Below are 24,365 nucleotides of genomic sequence, written 5' to 3' on the forward strand. Positions count from 1 at the left end.
GAAACATTAAGAGACCCCTGTGCTGTGGCTCTAGTGCAGCCCCTGGCAGGTATTTGGTGAGGACTTATATGAATGATAAATGGTGTAAGGAAAGTATTCTGTACTGAAAGTATTTTGACCCCAGGGCAAAACACAGGAACATCCCGTGTTTTTGAAGAACCACGATTTGCCTTCAGATGTTCCTCTTGTTTATTCAGCACAGCTAACAATAATGTAGCAACACAGTGAGCATGGGCTGAATTGGAATACTTATTAAATTTATATATTTGCAGGTTGGAAGGCACTCTGAATTGCTTTGAATCTTCCCATTCCATTTTTTTTGACTGGGATGAGTCATTAAAAGATGATTTGATTGCGGACATCCCTTCACCTCCTCTGGATGCTTTCATTTAATACTGTTCTTCTACAGTGGAATGCAAGCCAAGACATTAAATTCTGGTCAGCACAGCATTTTCACATTTAGGTAATTTTGTGGGGAACACTTAATTCCAGATAATATCCATACCTTACCATTAAACATGTTGTTTTTGAGAGTGTTTTCCTAATGTGAAATCTGATGGAAAATACTCTTACATTTTTGAATATTTTGGTGTAAAGTCCTACTCATAATCAGAGGTGCACATGGTCAGATATATGTATATATTTAAGCGGCCTCTCAATAGAGGTAAGGATGGAAAAGTATTCTGGTGCTTAGAGTTTTGCACTGTTAAGCACTGAGTTCAACACTTCAGAAAAACAACTACAAATGTCACAACATAAAAGCAAGAGCACAAATCACTTATTAAGTCATCACTGAGATCCTTGAAATTATTTATTTGTGAAGGGGGATCAAATGTTGTCACGCCACCCTACACATGCAAATTCTTGCAGATTCTGCAGTATCAGTAATGCAGTGATACCAGGTCACATGAAAAATCATTTTGGAAAATATGAGGAGAAACTGGTTTGCAGGGTTTACTCTAGGAGAGTAGGAATCAAAAGGAAAAGCCAGGAAAAAGGAAGACACCTTCTTCAATACCTTACACCCTACAGATTTTTTTACTTAATTGTGTACTTGCTCACATTTGTAATCAGTTTGGAGGACTGGTCCAAGGACTCTTTTCAAGCACGACCTGAGTAACATTAAAAAAATATTGCATATATAAATCAAGGTAACACTAATAACAGTAGAAAACAATTATTATAAAAAAATAGAGAAGTGAAGGCGTGTTTCAATCTTACAACACTAAATCAAAACAGGTATTCCTCATTGCAAATCAGTTACATCCTTCTTAAAAAGTTCTCAAAGTTTTCTCCAAAACTCCACATAGTTGCTGTTCATGCCCAGTTATTGTGGCAAGTGTTTCCATGATGCAGACATTGTCTTGCAAATGCCCCTTCACTGAGACACAGATGGAAGGCAGAACATCGAGTGAATGATGCTCACAAACTGCATGATCAAAAAGAATTGGCAGGATTCCTAATATATAACCTCCTTTGTCAAAGTTGGACAATAGTTATCATTAATCAGCAGGAAAAGCCATAAGTTTAACAGCAGCGTAGTGCTAGCCATAATTAACAACCAATTAGCTTTAGACTATGATGGGGTCAGTGCTGGACATAAAGTGCCAAATTTTATTGTCAGCATTTTGCAAAAATGAAGTATTACCAAGTAAGTGAGATACCACAATGGGCAGGGCATGCTGACTAGTACATTAAGTCTACCGGCATGAAATGTAAACCTGGTTACAAAGTTGGAAAGTTTGTAAGCAAAGTTCAGTTGTCTCAATACTTCTTCTGCTTTAAATTCTGTGGATGCTGTTAAAGAAACAACATCTTCCCTGAACACACCTAGGTATTTCTGATGTTCAACCTGTTTACACTGGAACTCTTAAAAAATCATGAATTATGATTCTAGGGAAATAAGAGAGGCTTTTTTTGGGGAGGGAGGGTCAAAAAACCTGACTGGAGATTAACTGGAGTCAGCAGTCAATTTATTAGCAAGCAGTCAGTTCTAGTCAACACTGATACCGCCATACAGTTCCATCTTCAGTGTTTTATCAAGTGGAAGAAGACATCATTGATACTGCATCGTCTGCATACAATCTAAGATTGACTTCTGAAATGTTGAAACACTGTTAATAGGTAATTAACATAGGAGGGGCCCAAGCAATGAATCCCTGGGATGGGATCCCTGTCATAAAAGATCCCAGCTGGAGACACTTTAGCTCCTGCATGACTCCTAAAAGACTTATCAGTGAGGCTGGATAAAAAGCACTACACTATTTCATCACTAAGAATATAGGCAGAAAAGTCCTTAAAAACCGTTGTGATCCACACATGCAAATGTCATTTTAAGGCCCAGAATCAGACCTACAGTAATAAGGATTTTCTCTATATTGCCATATATCTGATGAAGAATATTATAGATTGTCCTAAACCCATGCTGATGTGAGGATAGGATGTAGTACTGATCTTCTTTCAAACTTTTGAGAATGAGCTATCCTTTCACATATTTTCCCTAGCAGACCCAATTTAGCTATCAGGCTAAAGTCAATAACACTTGACATTTTTTTTTCTGAGTCAGAGTATTTTTTGCATGTTTACAACAATAGGTTCATAGGTGTTAACTAGGCTAACAACCAAAAGGGCTTTTTTTAAGCATAGCCATGTATTCCGAATCTCTGACAAGACTATGTCTGTTCTTAGACAGAGGTTGAAAATGTAAGCAAGTACCTTGGCAAGAACTAGTCTCCAGAAAGCATTATGCAGTACACTGGGTGTAGTGCATATGGGCAGAAGCTCTTCAGGAGAAATAAAATCAGAAATAAAAGAGTAAAAGAAATTATGCAACGAAACCACAGGTGAGAATTCAAGGAGTGAAGCATCAAAGTGACAGCAGAATAGGATGAACTTGTTCAATATCAAGGATTCTTTGACAGAGGTAGACAAGTAATTTGCTGTTGTATATTGGCTTTGAGCTGTTCAACACAGATGACAACATTAGCACAGCCCTGCATCAGCAAACGATAGCGGTATTATCAACTGGGTATCTACGTACAAGACTACAGAGCAGGGTAGACTACATCCAACCTACCTTTTTATGCATCAAGTGATCAGCAGTATGAAAATCCAGATGCTGACTTCTCACTAGCACAGGATGTTAGTAATGGCAGTGCAAAGGCTACAGAGGGATTCATAGACATGAAAGACTAACCAAGATGTTAAGCCTTATGCCTGAAGTCCTCATCCCTAACATTCTACCTATCTACCTCAGATTGGGTGACCTTAGAACGATGTCCCTCCAAATGCTCAGCTGAGTGCTTCTCCTTTCTCAGTCCCATTTCTGCAACAAATAAGTGATTCAGAATATCTTAGGCTTTGAATGGAATTGAACAGGACCACTGTTAAACCATTAACATTCAATGTAGCCAGGAATATCATGGGGAGGTCCAAAGCAGGTATATCAGATAAATCACACAGGGATGTTGTATGGGCTGGTTAAACACCTATCCATTCTTTCAGCACAAAATGTGGGTACTTTCTTGAGCTCAATGCAATGAGATAATATGGCAGTTTGAGTTTTGAGACAGAAATAGGATCCTAGAAGTAAGTGTGCCCTTTAACTATGGAACAAGGAATAAAATGAACAAATGTACAGACTAAAGAGACATTGGTGTCTGCAAACTTAAATGATGAAAAATCTAGCCAGGTGCAACAGGAAAAGATATGCTATCACCGTTTATCACTGACCTTCTCTTGAAGCAGGACTCTACCCTAACTTTTAGTGTGATGTAATTGCTAATAATTTCAAATGTTTCCTGCTGCATATCCACAAGTCTTCAACATGTACAGCCCTCATTAGTCCTGCCCTGTTCTTTTACTTACTACTTCTTTCCCTTGATTATCTAAAGAAATGTTGGCTGTTCATAAATGCAGTCATCCAGTCCCTGCTCATAATTCAACTATTGACTACTGACTGTAAGCTGTTCAACTTTTCCCAGATTTACTTTTAATGTTAGTTTTAGATTTTAATTTAGGTATGTCTCAGAACAATTTAGTTATACTGCCATAAGTGCAGCATTGCATTTGTTAATATTGCACAGTTGACTTTAACTCTTCTCATCTCTCTCCTGCAAATAAGTACTATTATGTTTAGCTGGATGTGGCAGTGTTAAAGATGTTAAGATTTGCACTGGGTGTGACGAGGGTGGACAGGATTAGGAATAAGTATATTAGAGGGCCAGCCCAGGTTGGAAGGTTTGGAGACAAAGCCAGAGAGGCAAGATTATGTTGGTTTGGACATGTGCTGAGGAGGGATACAGAGTATATTGGGAAAAAGATGCTGAGGATGAAGCTGCCAGGTAACAGGAAAAGAGGAAGGCCTAAGATAAGGTTTATGGATGTGGTTAGAGAGGACATGCAGGCGGTTGGTGTGACAGAGCAAGATGCAGAGGACAGAAAGAAATGGAAACAGATGATCCGCTGTGGCGATCCCTAACGGGAGCAGCCGAAAGAAGAAGAAGAAGAAAGAATGTTTAGCATATCCAACTAAAGTAAAAAAAAAGTACATAAATACATAAACACTTTCATTACTTACAGGTTTTGAATCTTGGATGTCATCCTTTGACTTAAATTGTGTGGGGAGGTCTGACTTTTACACTATCACATCTTATGCAAAAAATGGTTTACTAACTTCAAACTCTGGTCCTCTGAACCTTAATTTTTTTAGAGAGTAACATTTTATTATGGACATTTTCAGTTTTACATACTGTGCACACCCCATGCATGGTACATGTGCTATTTTGGCACCAATTGCTGATACAGTCATTTTATAATTAAATGTTTATATCATACTAATTGACTGACTTCACTGCATCTTCAGTTCGATATCTAGTTGATGTACAATGTGTACTGTGCCGCATAATCCGTTTATCAGCCTGCTAGAGGTGTCATTTGATATACTAAATTTTAAAAGAAATGGCATCTTACATATGATACTGTAAGGCAGATTTTAAATTTTGAAAACAAACAAACTTATTTCAGTTCTGAGCCTGATCCCTGACAAAGGTAAGCAACATAATTGCTCACATGTACTCTTTTTACTTCTTATTCAGGAAAATGAATATCTGGCTAATGGCACAGTTTTTATTTTTACATAATCCAGGTGTTGTTGCATTTATTATTCTGTGCCAGAATAAGATATCATCCTCTTATTATATCAATGACCCAAATGTACTGAAACAGAAAAAAAAACAAGTATATGGTTTAGACAGTACAGAAAAGAATAGTGTCAGATAATTAAACAAATGTGGTCTGATTTCTATAAGCCATTTTTTTTTTCTTATATATGTAAAGCAACTGTTGTATGTTACTTTTATAATCCTCCTGAGTTTCTATTTGGGTTTTATAACATTCCTTACCTCTGGAATACATTTGGCTCTAGTTACTTTCAGAAATGGCTGCATTATTGTTTGCATAATCATCTATTCATTATGTTTAACTGAGAATTATACAAACTTGCTTTAAATATTGATTGCACCAGTTTTGACTGCCAACGCTATGCATACCATTTCACAAATACATGCTGCCTATAGTGTACAAAAGCACTTTTAAGCTCTGCATTTTTTTAAAGGAACTCTTTTTCTATTTTTTAGTTATAGTCACTTGCACTTTCTTTACATTTTCAGCGTGTAGGCACTGTAGAAATGTGTTGTTTATCCTCTGAGGACAGTTACTCTGCCTAAAGCAGACCAACTGTCTCCTCCTACTGCAAAATTAATATATTTGTTTACCGTTGCTCTCAGATGAATTCTCCCCTTCTAGATTTTAACTTTGATGATGCGTCTGATAGCAGATGTCAGTCTTTTACTACAAAACTTAAAAAACAAGATCTGCAACTTGATAAAATGTCTTTGCGATTCTGGCAGCAGAAAGTATTTTTTCAATACGAGGTATTCAAGTACTTCATTTATATTTCTTTGCTTCAGAATTAAAGATACTTGCTCCCCTCTGTAAACAAACACTTTAAAAGTGGTACTTCTCAGGAAAGAAACACTTTACTAGGGCTACTTTACCTGTTATAATCTTTAATCAGTCCGGAAACTTTGTCAGAATAGGATCCCAGATCTCTAGAGAATCTGCAAAGTTCATTCAGCTGTAGCTTTAAGTTGTCTGTCATGTGCTCTGCTGTCGACAAAGCATCTTGTGTTTCCTAAAGCAAAAACAATGGCATTTAGTATATAAGGACGAGACTAGTTTATGTCATAAAAATGTGACAAAAATGCTTCATTTTAATACTGTTTTAAAAAAGTGGCAAAAGATGTATTACATATTCAGATTTTAGGGAAAATGTTAAAAACAAATGTTTTCTACAGCTAAAATCAGTTGTTAGAAGTCATTCTTCAAGGTAGCCGCAGAAATGCCTTTTCAAGGTCTCGGATGACTACACTGTTAACTCCATATTAGAAAAGGAAAGGACGTGAAAACTGAGATTTTAGTGAAGAGTTTACCGGTTAGTCTGTTTTGGAAACAGTAATATCTTACTATATTAACTGTATCACTTCAAAACTCAGCCTGTCAAGTGCTTTCAGTATGCTCTTTCAGGGTACCTTACTTCTTTCTGATAATGTGACGTAGATATTCTTTGTGATGATATCAAGGGTGGTATGTAATCAATACTCTGCTATACCTTACTGTTTGCATCCTGGATGCCAACTGCTATCCTGGGTTCTTCATGTACACCAAATACTTTTTTGTTTTTATACCATACCTGCATCTCATAAATATTTAACACCAATGCCATGATATTTACCTACTGATCAGCCATTTCTCTATGATGGCACAACCTATTTCATACTAGTTTATTTGTCAGTTTGTTAGTTATTTTTAGTTAGATATTTTTAGTGAGATACTTTTTTAATTAGATACTTTTAATTAGATATTTTTTAGTTAGATACTGTTTAGTTCGTTTTTAGTTTTTTACTACCTATGTTTACCAAAGTTATGTATTCTCTATGGTTATCTATTTCTTGTATTGTATTGTCTATAATGTGTTTTCTGATATTGTACTGCACTGTTTTTTTTTGTAAGGGAGCTTTTCTCCCCAGGCTGACAAAGGGCCACTGGCCCAGTCGTGCATCCCTGGTAAACAAATGTAAAATAATAAATACACTTTTTGTGTCTTCCCTAATAAGGCATTTCTGTAATTGGGTCTGCATGTAGATTGCACAGTGTGAGACTTGCAACACTGAAACATGAGACAGTACAATACAGTCTGTAGTTGCATACCTTTTCCTACCTCATTTGATTCAGCAAGTATGGTTTTGTCAGTTATATGCACTACATTTATGGGACGAGAAAAAAGGAAATGAGTAATTCTAGCAGACGTGTTTCTCTCCGAAGTTTAACGTACATAATGATAATGATAAGATGAACATAGAAACATCAAACATGTCTAGTGGAAATGTATTACCCATAAATATGCATTTTAGATAAATTAGACCTCAAAAGAATCAAGATGATGTGTTTTGGGGATTCCATGGGGAACACAAAGGAAGATGGGGGGGGGTGAGAGTCATGTCTATGAAGAAGTCAAAGACAGCACCAGAAGACTCATTATGGGATGGATTGTGGCTCCTTGTCAAAGGGAACTCCTGATGAATGGCTCAAGCCTGCTCAAAAGCTCAAGTAAGTGTAAAACCTGTGTTAGTCCGATAAAACGTATCACATCACGTTTATGTTCCAGTGTCTTTGCGTCAGTTGTAGAATAAACTTTGAGGAGAAAAGGTAAGGATTTAATTCAGCACCAGGTGAAAGTACTATGAATTTCAATTTTCAATTTCACTTTATTTAAATGCCTGTAACTAGACTCTGCATAATCTATAAAAAATTTAAAAAAATGCAACAAATAGAATCAAGAACTACATTTGAAGGAGGTATAATCACACTGACTCCTTGTTAAAAGCTAAAAAAAAATATTTTATTTGTCTCATCAAACTTCAAAGTACATAGGGTTCCTTTAGCCAAAGTGCTAGTAGATTTCAAATGTACTGGCTTCCAAGAAACAAAGAATCAAGAACATGAAATCTGGAATTACCAGCAGCCGCAGTATGACAAACCAGAAGAGAGAAAGTGCTCAGTACTAGTTTCCTGAAAATAGGAGACCCATCTCATGCAGGACCCGGTAAACTAAAGCCAGAATTTTGTATGTGTTGGGTTGTTAACAGGCAGTCAGGATAGGGTTCAGAAAACTGACATGATGTGGTGATGTCAGTGCAGCATCTAGAAAACTGACATGAGATGGTGATAACAAGGAACACCTGTTATAGCCACGCCGAAGAATTCTATAACAGCTGCAGGTAATTTAGGTCTAAGTCTAGAATCCCAGTTACAATGAGCTACAAAAACACTGTGCTCACTAGGGATGTAGATAGCCTGTGCATTGTTATTCAAGATGATGGATAGATTCCACATCTTCACAGCAAGCCTGCATACAGGACAGAACTGCATCCTCCTCCCCACTCACCGATGCGCCACTTAACCGTAATAGTGTCTATCACTTTTCTGACCACTCTTTCCTGTAGGGTTCAATGGAAAGTCTTGAGGACACAAAGTACTGCCATCATCTCTTTTATGTTTATGACTCATCTTGACCAAGCATGATGAATCTTTAGTGGATACATATTTACACCACTAAGCTAGGTTCAAAGTGTCTGTAGCCAATTCATGAGCCAGATCTGGGAGAGTGAAACACAATCCTGGGCTGCTGCTGACTTGAGCTGAAAATCAGATAAGTTCCTTTTTGACAGAGATAATTATCTTTTTTTGCAGATTTGCTATGTTTATTCTAGAATTTCCTTAGTTACCATGGTCATCTTTCCCAGGTTTCTCTTCTTGCTGCACAACACAGTTAACAGAATATCAAATGTTACAATTAAACAACTAAGCAAACTTATTCCTGAGTTTTTTATGACACTGTAGCAGCCACAGACTTAACCAGTATAAACTGTGTAACTGAAAGAAAAAAAAAAATAGAAGGACTTTACACTATATACGAGAGTGCACAGATTCATAAAACTAATGAAAGCTACTAAGCACATTAGCTTTCCCCAATATCAGACCCCTTCCTGGATCAATATTCTAAGATATCCAATAATAAACATCAATTGAAAGGTGCTTCCAATCCTTCCTAAATGTGGGTTTAACTACTACAAGTTGCCTCGTCCACAAGTCAGTCTGACTGAGGATTCAAGGAAACCAGTAATAGGCATACAAAGCGAATATTTACTGTGTCAGCAGGTTTACAATAACTACAGCATACTGAACAGCATACATTCTTCTCTATACAGGGCATTCACAGACAAGGCTATTGATGACTTTCCTGAAAATGGTGACTTTTCTTCATCTTCAGTCATGGCTCTGCTTTACTACAGGTGTTCACATGATAGTAGCTTGGGACACACTTGTTCACTTCCACTTGCAGTAATAGGCAGGTGCCCAAACTCCCATTAGCCCAATCCTAGTTAATTTCCTAGTCCCCCTACCACCCAGCCTTACTGCACTGAATAGCCCTGAGAACTAACTTTAACCCTAAAAGTGCAACCTGCTCCGTGCATAGCCATAGCACTATTCCCCTTAACACTAAAGTCATGATCACTCACCCTTCCTAAACCTAAAGTACCAGGTAACTCCTTAACTCTAAAACTCCACTCCCGCTACATAAACCTTATCTTCTATCCTGCTCTCTCAACCTAAAACTCCCTTCCTGATCCCTGAACCTATCACCCCTTATCCTTAAAACTCTCTTCTCCACTCCCCAAGTCTAAAACTTGTTCCCTGCTCTGTAAATCTAGCCCCCAATTGCGCTATAACCCTAAACACACCTCCCACTCCCTAACCTAAAGATACTCCTCCATAAACTTGAATCCCACTCCCGATTAATGCCTGAACCCTTCATCTATGCTCCCAACCCCCTCCATCTTCCTCCCCATGGCAGCTGGACTTAATTTCACAAACTCGTCAACTGTGGTTGGCCAAGATAAAAAAGCTTCACCCTATCTGTATTGCTAACAAAAATCAAAAGTCGACAAAGCAGCTGAACAAAAAATAATCAAATCTATCTGTATTGCTGATGTATCACAAACGAACATGCTTACAAGTTTGAGTGTGAGCAGCCAACAATGTGAGTGGCCAACTATGTGAGCTACAAAATGCCCATATCCTTTGCTGTGAAACAACAGTTTTTGAGTGCCCGGGACTCAGGCACCTCTTAGCTCATGTGTGGAATCTTAGTTCTAAGATTTCACAGCATGGAGTGGATAAAGCCACACATAACTGGAGCTGGACCCTAAGGTCACTAAAGCCTCTTGCTCTCTTCCCACAGAATCTTTCAAAACACTTCACGTTTATCTTTTTTCTGATGGCACTTCTTTTTATGCTTACTAGAATCACTAAAGCAAGGCTCTCTAAATGTGGCAAAGAATGGATGTCTCTTGTCCTAAAGCCAGAAACTTTTTATATTTAGTAAGTGCCAAAAGCTTACATGCTCTAAATAGTCTTCTTAAGCAGAGAACAGGATTCAAAAGATGTCATGTTATGATGGGGCAGTGGTGCAGCGGTTTGCATTGTCAACTCACAGCAAGAGGCTCTCTGGGTTGATGCTTGGCTGGGGTGCCGTCTGTGCAGAGTCTGCATGTCCTTCCTGCATTTGTTTGGGATTCCTCTGGGTGCTTTAGTTTCCTCCCATGTTGCAAAGACATGCGTCTAGAGCATTTCTCCCTGGCCTCCGCTGAAAATTGGCAAATTTCAAGTCATACTTTCCCAGTAACCAAATGTTAAATAAAATGACTTTCACCTAAATAGAAGAGACACTGAATGTGATATTCTTTCAATGGACACAGTCTCATATATGTACACTTGTACAAAAACTGAGGGTAATGCTACTCAATGCTAGAAGTCTAAATCTCAAAATGCACTCACTCGAGACACTCCTTAAAATGGAGAACATCGATATCTGTGCAGTGACTGAGACCTGGTTCAAGGCTCCAGAGAGCACCCCTGCACTACCAGGCTATAACTCATACCACACTTTTCGGCCATGTAACCTGGACCGAAACACCAAAGGTGGAGGTGTGTCCATATTCATTAAGGATATCCACACCTCCAGGCTAGTTGCTCAGCATAATGCATCCAAGGTTATCCAAGTGCAACTAACTCTGGGCAAAACTGTAATCCAAATTGTAGCTTGCTACAGATCCCCCACCATGCCCCAGGATTCCCACTCCTCTTTTCTTGATGTACTGGAAAATATTAGGGTTCAACCAAACACCCTAATAATGGGCGACTTCAACTACCCCACCATTAACTGGGAAAACTACTAGTGTACCAACTCCTTAGCTCAATGCTTTCTGGAATTCATAAACTCCAAAGCCCTGGATCAACTTATCCACACCCCCACCAGGGGCAACAGTATCCTAGACCTAGTCATTACCAACATGAGTGACCGGTGTTCCACACCTGAAGTCAACTCCTCGTTGGTCCGATCCGACTATAAGCTAATCCCCCTTGATATCCACATCCCACCCCCACCCCCCACTAGGGAAACCATGGTAAAAAATTTCTCCAAAGCCAACTTCATGCTTCTTAAGACAGAAGTAGTGAACTTCATGACACCCATGCAGATGGACAATACAGTTACAACTGCGGAATCCTACACAAATGCACTCTATAAGCACTTACACGAGTGCATGTATCGTGCTATCCCAAACAGAACCAAGACGCTATCCTCCAAAAAAAGGAAGACAATCTGGTGGTCCACTGCCATAAACAAACTGAACAACAGAAGGAAGAAACTGTTGCAAAAGAGAGTAAAATCCCATGAGTGGTGGAGCTCCCTGGTCAGCCTCAGTAAGAAGCTGAGATCCCTTAAAAGATCCTCCAAAGCTAGCTATGAAAACAAAATCGCCACTAATTCTAAGGACAACCACAAAGCATTCTATAGCTATGTCACGAATCTCGATGGCAACACCCAGATCTGCTCTGAGTTACAGCACAATGGCACGAAAATTACAGAACCAACTGCTTTGGCTTGTAAGCAGCCCCCCCACCCCCCCACACACACACACACTCATCTCCCACTTTCCCTCTTATTCCCTTCTGTTAGCAAATAGTATCCATAACTGATCAATACTGTGTGTTTGTTAATTTAAATAGTAGCCTACTGATACAAGGTTATCCTGTTTTTCCACCTGAGAAATGGTTAAGAAATGACATAGTTTCAGAGCAGTCCTTGGTCAACTGTGATTGTTTCTTAAACACAAACTTGTCTTTGCTTTGGCTCATTAGCAGCAGTGCAAAGAACTGCCTGCTCACAGCCTTGTTCTCCCCTTCCCTGTTTATTACCTTAAGACAATCCCAAAGTTAATAAATATTACCTGTGTCAGGCACCATTTTTAAAACTACAACCACCCTTGTCACTATCATATGTTCATTTATCAGTTAACTCTGTTAACTGATTGTTTCCAGCCCCCTCATAAGAGCAGCTAACAGGGTTTCTACCCACTTCGCTCCCCACCCTGCCCCCTATTCCCTCCCACCCCCAGTGGTTCCACCTTTATTACACTCACAAACCCCCTCCCATATTTCCAATAGCCAACCACACTGCTAACCCAACACTACCTCGTCCATCTTCCCACTACTATCACACCTCCTCAACTAACATATACAAGCATACCTTACCTATGCTCACTGCATGCACTCTCCTTGCATATCTTACATTCTACCAAAGCTCCATCATTCCCCCATTCAACCACTACCACTGTACTACTATTCACACCACCACTCATGTCTCACCCTCACTCAGCTCCCCTCCCACCAACTCAAGAACCATCCCTATGCACCCCCCACATATTTTACCAACTATATTACTCAAACATAAAGCATCCCTACAACTTAACATAGTAACCCTCCCACCATACCTATTACCCACAGAGCACAATCATAAAGTTTCCCTTATAAACAAACACATTCAAAAACTGAGAAAACTAATAACCTCATGCATATCAAAACTACCCCGAAGTGGAGACATCCATCCCAACCCTGGGCCTACCATCTCCAACCCCAATCCTCATAATCAGACTAGAAACCACAACTTCTCCCATATTACAGCCAATAGAAAGCCAAGTGACTCCCTTCTACTAAGCCTAAATATTAGAAGTATATCCAACAAAGTCCATGAACTCCATGCCACCATAGACTTGTACTCCCCAGATATAGCCATCCTGACAGAAACTTGGCTAAAACCTCACATTACCAGTGAGCAAATACTCCCTACAGGTTACAGCATACTAAGAGTAGACCGGATAATATGAAAGGAGGCGGTGTAGCTATAATATTTAAACAGCATCTAAACATCCAGATCTTAAAATCATCAGCTCCACAAATGGGCAATGAAGAAATAATATATAACAATCTCAAAATAAACCAAAACAAAACCATCAACGTAATTGGATGCTACTTCCCACCTGGCCAAAACATCCCTCCACTAGAAAACCTTCTCAGCTGGTCTACCCACCATCTCCCCATCTACCCACCATCTCTCCCAAGAAACTATCATTTTAGGTGATTTCAATATTGACTGGCAATCCTGTTCTGGCAACCATTCAACCCATCATGTAAACCTTCATGGCTTCACCCAACTAGTCCAGTCGCCCACCAGGATAAATAAAAACTCCAGCAAGCACACTACCCTGGATTGGATACTAGTCAGTAAGAGCCCCCAGTCATATAGAACAGGCTGCTTATCAGATAGCCTCAGTGATCACTCCCCAACATTCCTACTCAAAAAATTAGACTAGAAACCACAACTTCTCCCATATTACAGCCAATAGAAAGCCAAGTGACTTCCTTCTACTAAGCCTAAATATTAGAAGTATATCCAACAAAGTCCATGAACTCCATGCCACCATAGACTTGTACTCCCCAAGAAATAGTCATCCTGACAGAAACCTGGCTAGAACCTTACATTACCAGTGAGCAAATACTCCCTACAGGTTACGGCATACTAAGAGTAGACTGGCTAAATAAGAAAGGAGGTGGTGTAGCTATAATATTTAAACAGCATCTAAACATCCAGATCTTAAAATCCTCAGCTCCACAAATAGGCAATGAAGAAATAATATATACCAACCTCAAAATAAACCAAAACAAAACCATCAACATAATTGGATGCTACTTCCCACCTGGCAAAACATCCCTCCGCTAGAAAACCTCCTCAGCTGGTCTACCCACCATCTCCCCCATCTACCCACCATCTCCCCCAAGAAACTATCATTTTAGGTGATATCAATATTGACTGGCAATCCTGTTCTGTCAACCATCCACCCATCATGTAAACCTTCATGGCTTCACCCAACTAGTCCAGTCGCCAACCAGGATAAATAAAAGCTCCAGCAAGCACACTACCCTGGATTGGATACTAGTCAGTAAGAGCCCCCAGTCATATATAACAGGCTGCTTATCACATAGCCTCAGTGATCACACCCCAACATTCCTATTCAAAAAATACCTATACCAAGCTAAACCTGTCATCTACCATCAAATACGTAAAAAACTAAACTTTAACCCACTCACATTCATCTCTTCCCTCAAAGAATGTAACTGGCATCCTCTAAAGTATCTCAGTCTTGATGACGCAGTTGACTTTTTTAATACTACCTTCCTGAGCATCCTTAATTACCATGCCCCCATAAGACTTTCCAGAACCAAAGTACTACCCTCCCCATGGCAACAGAAAACCACTAAGTCAGAAATGAAAAACAGGGATAAAGTCTGGGAGCACTGGCGCAAAACCAAAACCCCCTCAACTAGACAGAAATTCCTAGAACTACGCAATAGAGTCAAAAAGCTAATAAAACAGGACAAATTCCAATACTACCAGTCTTCCCTAGACTCCTCCCAGCACAGCCCCAAACAATTATGTTCCTCCATTAACTCCATCCTTCACTCAGGTAAAGTACAGTACCCCTCCTCCTAACATCCCTCACTTCTCAGAAAATATTGCTACCTCATTCAACACACACTTCACACAAACCATACTATCACTAGTTAAACAACACAACCCCCCCTCCCCTCCAACCCACACCTTCAGCTAGTAATCTCCCCACTGCCTTCTCCTGTACCTACCTCCAACACAAAAAAAACTCTTAACTAAACTGAAACCCACCAAATTAGCAGCAGACAACCTCCCAAGTGAATACCTATAAATCGCAGCTGATGCTCTGGCCTACCCAGTATCCATCTTGAGTAACCAATCTCTGTCAGAAAGTTATGTTCCAACACTGTGGAAAGTATCACATATAATTCCTCTCCACAAAGGCGGACCCTCCACAGAACTAACCAATTACCGCCCCATAGCTATTCTCTCTCCACTCTCCAAATTACTAGAGAGATGCATACACTCTCAGGTCTCAGACTACCTCCTCACTAACAACCTCCTTTCCAATACTCAGCATGGTTTCTGACCAAACCATAGCACCACCACTGCCTTACTCTCCTTTACTAACACTATCCTTCAGCATAAAAACAATGGCTAGCTCTCCTCTGCTACTTTCCTAGAACTATCTAAAGCATTTGACATGGTCCCACACAAACAACTTATCTCTGTCCTCAATAACCTATCCTTCTGTCAATCAGTCACCAACTGGTTTCAGAGTTACCTGTCTGACGGCCAACAATCCATTGTATGGCAGAATGACATATCACCCCAACTACCTGTCTCCATAGAGGTTCCTCAAGGATCCATCCTTGGACCCCTACTCCTCTGTTTACACCAATAATCTAGCCTCTGCCACCAAACATGGCACACTCATACAATACGCAGATGATTCAACCATCATCTGCTCAGCCCAGTCCCTACCCAAACTGCAAAAAGTCACACAGGAAGCCTTTTCCTCTGTTGAAACTTGGTTATCCGATGCCCAATTAATACTCAACCCAAACAAAACTAAACTACTCATCTTCCAACCCACCAAACATACTCAATAACAACTCTCACTTTAACAACACAGCAAAAGACAACACCACTATATACCCAATGGAACACACCAAATTGCTAGGAGTGGAAATAGACAATAAACTAAAATCTGACATTCACATATCCATGACCATAAAAAAAGTCCACAAAAAAACTAGGAGCGCTATGCAGAAATAAGCAACTTCTCGCCAAAGCAGCAAAGATTTCAATAGCAAATTCCCACCTTATCTCCACCCTACTTTATGTCTCTCTGATATATACCAACCTATGGCAATGCGATCTAAACAAGCTAGAGGCCTGCTACAACAAAATTGCCAAATTCGACATAGGGGCATCCTACCGTCGTCACCACTGTCTCTCACTTGCTGAACTGGGCTGGCTTGAACTCCCTCACCTCCTTCAGTGGTATCAACTCTCACTCGCCCACAAACTAGTAAACCATCCACTAAATGTCCCATCCCTCCAGAATCTACTCCAACCCTATCGCACCACCAGACCACTAAGATCCTGCAACAAAAATCACTTGCAGATCACTAAAGCCAATAACTCTGCTGGTGAAGCACTATTCTGTTGCACCATAGCCAAATTATGGAACTCCTTCCCACCCACAATTACCTCCATACCATCATGCACCCACTTCAAAACTTTACTAAAAGCGCACCTAAAAACATGCTGGCTATGCCCTTGCAACTCCCACTCTAATATAACCCACCCCATCCAACCACAACCTTTCTTTCCACTCCACTAACTACCTTGATTATAGCAAGCTCAGATGCTCATAAGTCTAGTACTTATTATACAGCAGGAACTTCTTATTGTAACATTTGTTAATGCCTGTTATGTACTTCACAGATAAAGATTCTAGTTGTCTACTGATGTACTAAATTCTTCATCTGTAAATATGTTGTAAGTAATTGCTATGTTAAATTGTTAATCGCTATGTAATCCAATGTAACTACTGTCTGTTTATTTTAACTGTGGAGCTTTTCTCCCCGGGCCTCCACTGAAAATGGACCTATGTCCAGTCAGACACTCCCGGTCAACAAATGTAAATAAATGAATAAAATAAATAAATAAATATTGACAACATCCTGGCAGATAGGTTCAGTGCTAACTTTATCCCCCCCTCACACCCTAAAGGGCCCATAACTATACAGGAAGAATGCAGAGTCCCTGTAATCACAACTACGCTGGTAAAAGCTGCACTCTCTAAAGCCAAAAACACAGCATCCATGGGACTGGACAACATCCCAGGCTGTGTTTTACATGAACTTCAAAACCAACTGGCTCCCCACTTAAGCACCATGTTCAATAATAGTCTCACATCAGGCTTTGTGCCCACTGAATGGTGCACAGCAACAGTTATCCCACTCCACAAAGGGGAAGCCAACACTGATCCTAGGAACTACTGACCTATTAGCCTGACGAGCCTGGTCTGCAAGGCCATGGAACGTATCATCATGGAACTCATAAACAAAGACATTGGTAATCTTCAAACTCTGGATCCCACCCAGTTTGGGTTTATGAAAATCAGATAATGCCTCCTGAACCTGATCAACTTCTTTGAGGCAGTCACCAAAGCCATAGATGAGGGTAAGGTGGTAAACACAGCCTATCTTGACTTCGTCAAAGGTTTCAACACCATCCCCCATTCTGGAATTATAGCTAAACTCACTAAACTAGGTATAAGTCCCTACATCACAAGATGGGTTGCCAACTGGCTCACTGACAGAACCCACACTGTAAAAGTTGCAGACTCCAAATCTGACCTCAAAGCAGTGACAAGTGGAGTACCACATGGTTCCGTCCTGGGACCTCTCCTGTTTATTATCTACTTCTCTGAAGTACAGGCTAACAAAGAAGGCCTCTGGCTAATGAAGTTCGCAGATGACTGCAAACTAGGAGCCATAGTCAAGTCCCCAAATGATGTGGACATCCTACAGAAGGGCCTTGCTGAGACAGATGCCTGTTGTCAGACCCATGGCCTCAAGCTCAATGCCAAAAAGTGCAGTGTCATCCCCTTTGGTAAAAACTCTGTACTCATGAACTACCACATAGGCAGCAATCTACTTAACACCGAATGTTGATAAGAGACCTTGGGACCCAGGTGGACAGTAGTCCCTCCTTTGATAGTCACATCACCACAGTAGTCAGGAAGTCCTTCTACGTGGCACACCTCATCATAAAAGGATTCTCATGCAGGAAAAAAGAGGTCATTGTTCCCCTGACCTCGACACTCATTAGACCAATTATAGAGTACAATGTCCCTTTTGGAATGTACCTCACAAGACATCTGCAGCAGCTGTAAAGGCCACAGAAGTACCTCACAAAGAGGATTACTGGCCTCAAACGAATGCCCTACACTGACTGCCACAAAAAACTTCAGCTTTACTCTACAGGATATCGCCTACTCTGAGGTGATCTCTGCCTAAAGCTATGTCAAACCCAGAGCTGTTGGACATGCTACACCTAAAAAAATCCCAAACCCTCCAAGCTACATGCTCTAGGGACCTAAACCTTGTCACCACAATAAACAGGATATGCTGGAGGGATAGATTCCTGTCCCAGAGACTTCCCATACTCTGGAATAGGCTACCCATTAATGTCAAGCAAAGTTCTTCATTAGCACTCTTCAAGAAAAATCTTGATGAGTGGGTGGGAAATAGGAAATACACCCCGGGGATCACTTCTGTGTCTCTGCTCAACAGTGGAACAGGAAAATAACTTTCTTGGGTGGCGTAAGCCAGGGAACCTTGTTGGCTAGGCTTACGTAGGTCCTTGGGCCAATAGCCTAGTACCTACCTATGAAGCTATGTACTTGTTGGTGATCTTTTCTGGTGATGTCATCAGCCTCCAAATGATCTCCAAAATCACAGCAGAAAAGAATCAAAATCTTTACGAAATAGTAAAATTAGAAATTAAATAAAGTTAGTAAATGGAAAAAAAAAAGTTCCAATTTGAGTACTTACCATAGTGCTCTGGAATGCCTCCAATGCACAGAGTACTGATCACTCAATCTGGGCAAAAATGAACTGAAAGAACATTATCTACTCTCTCTCTTTTCAGCTCAGCATCAAGCTGAAGCCCTCAGCCAGAGGAGGAGGAGGCCAGTTGTGCTCTGCAGATGTCCAAAGCTCTACTACTGGATAAATGGGCATCCACCTTTCGTTAACTGAATCCCAAGCATTCTCTTACACAACGTAGTGTCTGAAATGCTGGTTCTGCTGAGGCCTTTTGCACCACAAATTTTTCTGTCTTTGTTTGCTGTCATCATACCACATACTAGCTGCAAATATATAGAGCTGAGTATATTTTTCTGTATTATTCTGTATTATAGAGCTACATTGTTGCTTAGATATCTGTTGTCTTACTGTTCTGCAAATATACAGAGATCAGTATATATTTTTTTGGTTTTATAATTTGCAGTCTGATTCCTCACATCTCTGTTGAAACTGTCTTCCCCACCCCCCCTCATTTTGGTTTCTATAGCTTGTGTGTTGTTAGCTCAAGGTTCCCTTAATTTGACTTAATAGCAGCAGCCTGCATTTAAAGTGGAACCTGTGTGTTGAGAGACAGCCTTACAAGACTGTCTGGAAATATATAGAGCTGAGTATATTTTTCTGTATTATTCTGTATTATAAAGCTAAATTGTTACTTAGATATCTGTTGTCTTAATGTTCTGCAAACAAACAGAGATCAGTATATATTTTTTTGGTTTTATAATTCGCACTCTGATTCCTCACATCTCTGTTGAAACTTTTCCTCACCCTCCCTCCCTGTTCTTGGTTGTAGTTTAAATTTGGTGGCTTTTGCAGTGCCCGCACCACTGTAGATTTGATCTAGGACACTCCCCCAGTCCCATCTCTTTGCCGCATTCTACCTAATAAACCCTTTCTGCACTTGCTTTTAGTCCTTTTTTAATTTAATTACATTTTTTCAAACTGTGTGTGGACTAATATTGCTACGTGTGCCAGCTTGCACTGCATGTGAATTGTTTTTACTACTGTTTTTGCTACTTTTCTGAAAAAAAAAAATTGTAAGCCTGTTTCCTACCTTTCCTGTAATTAGTGTTCCAGATACAGATTTGCTGTATCCAGGACTATATGTAAGCTTCTGAGCCCCCCAAGCCTTTTTGTGTTGGAGGGAAGCCTTCTAGCTTATCAGTGGGAGTGGTAAGCACTAGGTAACCTGTCTACCACATAAGGAGTGGTTCTGGCCCAGAATTTGTAGTTATTGGCTGTTAGGGCAGTCTTCCATCTCTCTCAACTTTCTGATTTGAAGGCCTGCATTTGCACTTGTTTCTGTCCTGTAACTCCTAGGCCCATCTCATTTGCTCACTCAAAAAAAAAAAAACTTATCTGCTTTTACTGTATTTGTGTTTCTTCCTACTTTATTTTGCTTTTGCGTCATCTTAAAAGTACTCAATTGTATTTATTACTGCTTGGTGTAACTCATTCTAAGCCTTTTAGTTTAAACACTTGGGCTTCAGACCAGTTGTTTTACATTAAGAAGGTTTGTGGTCTGCACTGTAGTGGCAGAACAGGTAGCTTACATCCTTCTAAGTTGGGAACTGCTGATTGAGGGCTCAGTGTCTGTTATTCTAAAAGTGTATTAATTCTGGTTAAAGCACATGGGCTTCAGGCCAGTTATTTTACATTAAAAGGGTTCGTGGTCTGCACTCTTGTGGGAGGAGAGGCTGGACTCTGCCCTTCTGAGCTGGGAATTTCTGGTTAATGGCTTATAGTGCCTGCATATTTGAACTGCTTCTTACTGAAATTGGTACACTTTGTTTGCTGTAGCACAGACTAGATCCAGGCCTGCTGAATTTAGCTTTGTTTGTATAACTTGAGCATTATCCAGGTATTCTTTAAAGTATTAAATTGTATTTATTACTGCTTGGTAGTAACTTGATTAAAGTGTAGCTATCATTCTTAGTCTTTTGGATTAAGCACTTGGGCTTCAGACCAGTTGTTTTACATTAGGAAGATTTGTGGCCTGCACTGTGGTGGCAGAACAGGTAGCTTACATCCTTCTAAGTTGGGAACTGCTGATTGAGGGCTCAGTGTCTGTTATTCTAAAAGTGTATTAATTCTGGTTTAAGCACTTGGGCTTCAGGCCAGTTGTTTTACATTAAGAAGGTTTGTGGTCTGCACTGTAGTGGCAGAACAGGTAGCTTACATCCTTCTAAGTTGGGAACTGCTGATTGAGGGCTCAGTGTCTGTTATTCTAAAAGTGTATTAATTCTGATTAAAGCACTTGAGCTTCAGGCCAGTTATTTTACATTAAAAGGGTTCATGGTCTGCACTGTTGTGGGAGGAGAGGCTGGACTCTGCCCTTCTGAGCTGGGAATTTCTGGTTAATGGCTTATAGTGCCTGCATATTTGAACTGCTTCTTACTGAAATTGGTACACCTTGTTTGCTGTAGCATAGACTAGATCCAGGCCTGCTGAATCTAGCTTTGTTTGTATAACTTGAGCACTAATCCAGGCATTCTTTAAAGTATTAAATTGTATTTATTACTGCTTGGTAGTAACTTGATTAAAGTGTAGCTATCATTCTAAGTCTTTTGGATTAAGCACTTGGGCTTCAGACCAGTTGTTTTACATTAGGAAGATTTGTGGCCTGCACTGTGGTGGCAGGACAGGTAGCTTACATCCTTCTAAGTTGGGAACTGCTGATTGAGGGCTCAGTGTCTGTTATTCTAAAAGTGTATTAATTCTGGTTTAAGCACTTGGGCTTCAGGCCAGTTGTTTTACATTAAGAAGGTTTGTGGTCTGCACTGTAGTGGCAGAACAGGTAGCTTACATCCTTCTAAGTTGGGAACTGCTGATTGAGGGCTCAGTGTCTGTTATTCTAAAAGTGTATTAATTCTGGTTTAAGCACTTGGGCTTCAGGCCAGTTATTTTACATTAAAAGGGTTCGTGGTCTGCACTCTTGTGGGAGGAGAGGCTGGACTCTGCGCTTCTGAGCTGGGAATTTCTGGTTAAAGGCTTATAGTGCCTGCATATTTGAACTGTTTCTTACTGAAATTGGCACACCTTGTTGGCTGTAGAATAGACTAGATCCAGGCCTGCTGAATCTAGCTTTGTTTGTATGCTTGTTGTTTGTTTGCTTGTTATTTCCCTGAAATGCTAATTCCACCTAAAACACGGCTTTTCAGCGCTTCTGTGGATCCCCAGTGATATCTGCATTGCTTACTGTACTTATTTCCTTGTTTCACTTGAAAGAAAGTTACTGTTTGTCGTTTTTGCATTTAAGTTACCTGTAACACATTGCATTTAAGTTACCTGGCACTTGCTCACTAAAGCAATTATATAAGTCAGCACTTAAAAATTAAAAGCACTATACCCTCACAAACTCCGCTTGGGTACCTTGTTCCCCATTGACCCTTTTTTTCAATTATAAAGGAATTCCCAATACTATTCTAGCATGTCCAAAGGTCAGTTGTCAATCTCCTCTCCGGTCCAGCTGGTGAATCTGGGAATCTTGAGGCAATGTTACACCTGCCTCATGTACACAGACAACCCTCTCCTCCTCCCAACAAATTCCAACACATGTGAGAGATGCACCATATAGCCATACTGTTGGCTAAGCTCTCTCAACTCAGTACTGGCGAAACCAGTCAGGAGGAGAAGGAAACCACACTCACTACAATTCCAGTCTCACATAGACCTACCACGACAGCAAACCAAACACATAAACACACAAAAACATACTCGGAGGCTCTAAATAAAAATCTGCCTAAGCAGCAGAGACCTCCAAAGCAGACACCCAAGCAACCGCTAACCCAAAACAAAACACGTGCAACACATAGCTCACAAAGCCAGTGTGCCGAACAGTCACAGCCCTTAAGGCTAAACAACACACCTGATACACTTGTAATAGGTGACTCTATCATCAGGCACACTGACGTCCCGCTCACCAGGCTGAACAAGGAGAAGGTCACGGTGAGCTGCCTGTCGGGTGCTAGGATCCGCCACATAGGTCACTCCAAGGCAAGTACAAATATGACTCAGTCATTGTCCATGCTGGTGTGAATGACCTGAGACGTACCTCCCTGGACTACATGAAAAGAGACATAGAGGAGCTCTCTGAGCATGTAGCCCAGGCCGTTATGACCCTGACCTTGAGTAGCATCTTACCCTCACCAAGAATGATGCCACAATATGAAGACAAGATGATCAATTTCAACAATTGGCTTAAGTATTGGTGTCATTCAAAGGGGATCCAATGCCTGTCAGCCTGGGCTGACATGCTCGACAAGCCACGATGCTTCGCTAGGGATGGCTTCCACCTGTCACCCCTGGGCTTTCGGATATTGGCAAAGGCTCTTGCTACCCCCATAGTGCATTTTTTAGGCAAGGCTAAAAAGACAAACCCACCTCCATAGGTATCACAAGGGATAAGAAACTAAGAGTAATGCTATTCAACATCAGAAGTCTAAACCTCAAGATGCATGCACTTGAAACTCTCCTTAGCATGGAGAACATCGATATCTGTGCAGTAACAGAAACCTGGTTCAAGGCTCCCGAGAGCACCCCAGCACTACCAGGTTATACCTCATACCATGCTTTTTGGCCCCAAAACTTGGACTGAACCACAAAAGGAGGGGGAGTATCAATATTCATCAAAGATACCCACACTTCCAGGTTGGTGGCACAGCACGAAGCATCAGAGACTATCCATGTGCAACTAACAGTGGGTAAAACTGCCTTCTAGTTTATAGCCTGCTACAGACCACCGCCCCAAACCCAGGAACCCCACTCGGCCTTCCTGAGAACACTGGAAAATATGAAGGTCTCTCCAATCACCATTATATTGGGCGACTTCAACTACCCAAACATAGACTGGGAGCATTACTCTAGCTCCAACACCCTAGCCCAAAGGTTCCTAGAATTTATAAACTCAAATGCTATGGAACAACTTGTTACCACTCCCACAAGGGGGGAAAACACTGGACCTGATCATCACCAACATGGGGACTCTATGCTCCAGACCAGAAGTGTATCCCTCACTGGTAAGATCAGACAATAAACTAATCTCACTGGATATTCACATCCCGACTCCACTCCCTGCCCTGAAAACCACAGTGAAAAATTTCTCTAAAGCAAATTTCACACTCCTCAAAACCAAGGTGGAATCCTTCAAAGCCCCCGGGCCTGTGGAAAATACGGCCCAGACCGCAGAATCCTTTATAAATGCATTCTATGAACACCTTCAGGAATGCATGGATCATGCAATCTCAAATAAAACCAAGACCCACTCCTCCAAAGGCAGACGTCCTGTCTGGTGGACCCCAGTCATAAACAAACTATACAATAGAAGGAGGAAGCTACTACATGATAGAGCAAAA

The 24,365-nt window shown here is 40.6% G+C and overlaps 1 protein-coding gene across 1 annotated transcript in view; it reads right to left on the bottom strand.

Moving 5' to 3' along the window:
• The window catches only part of SYNE1 (spectrin repeat containing nuclear envelope protein 1), a 2,173,401-nt gene that overhangs the window by 1,975,027 nt on the left and 174,009 nt on the right, over nucleotides 1-24,365 (bottom strand). Inside the window, exon 8 of the mRNA XM_044089035.1 lies at nucleotides 6,057-6,193. Coding sequence (XP_043944970.1) covers nucleotides 6,057-6,193 — 137 coding nt within the window. The remainder of the gene's footprint in view (nucleotides 1-6,056; nucleotides 6,194-24,365) is intronic.

This window comes from Protopterus annectens, chromosome 1.part0, assembly GCF_019279795.1.
Source record: "Protopterus annectens isolate FY-2018-M chromosome 1.part0, PAN1.0, whole genome shotgun sequence".
NCBI lineage: Eukaryota > Metazoa > Chordata > Ceratodontiformes > Protopteridae > Protopterus > Protopterus annectens.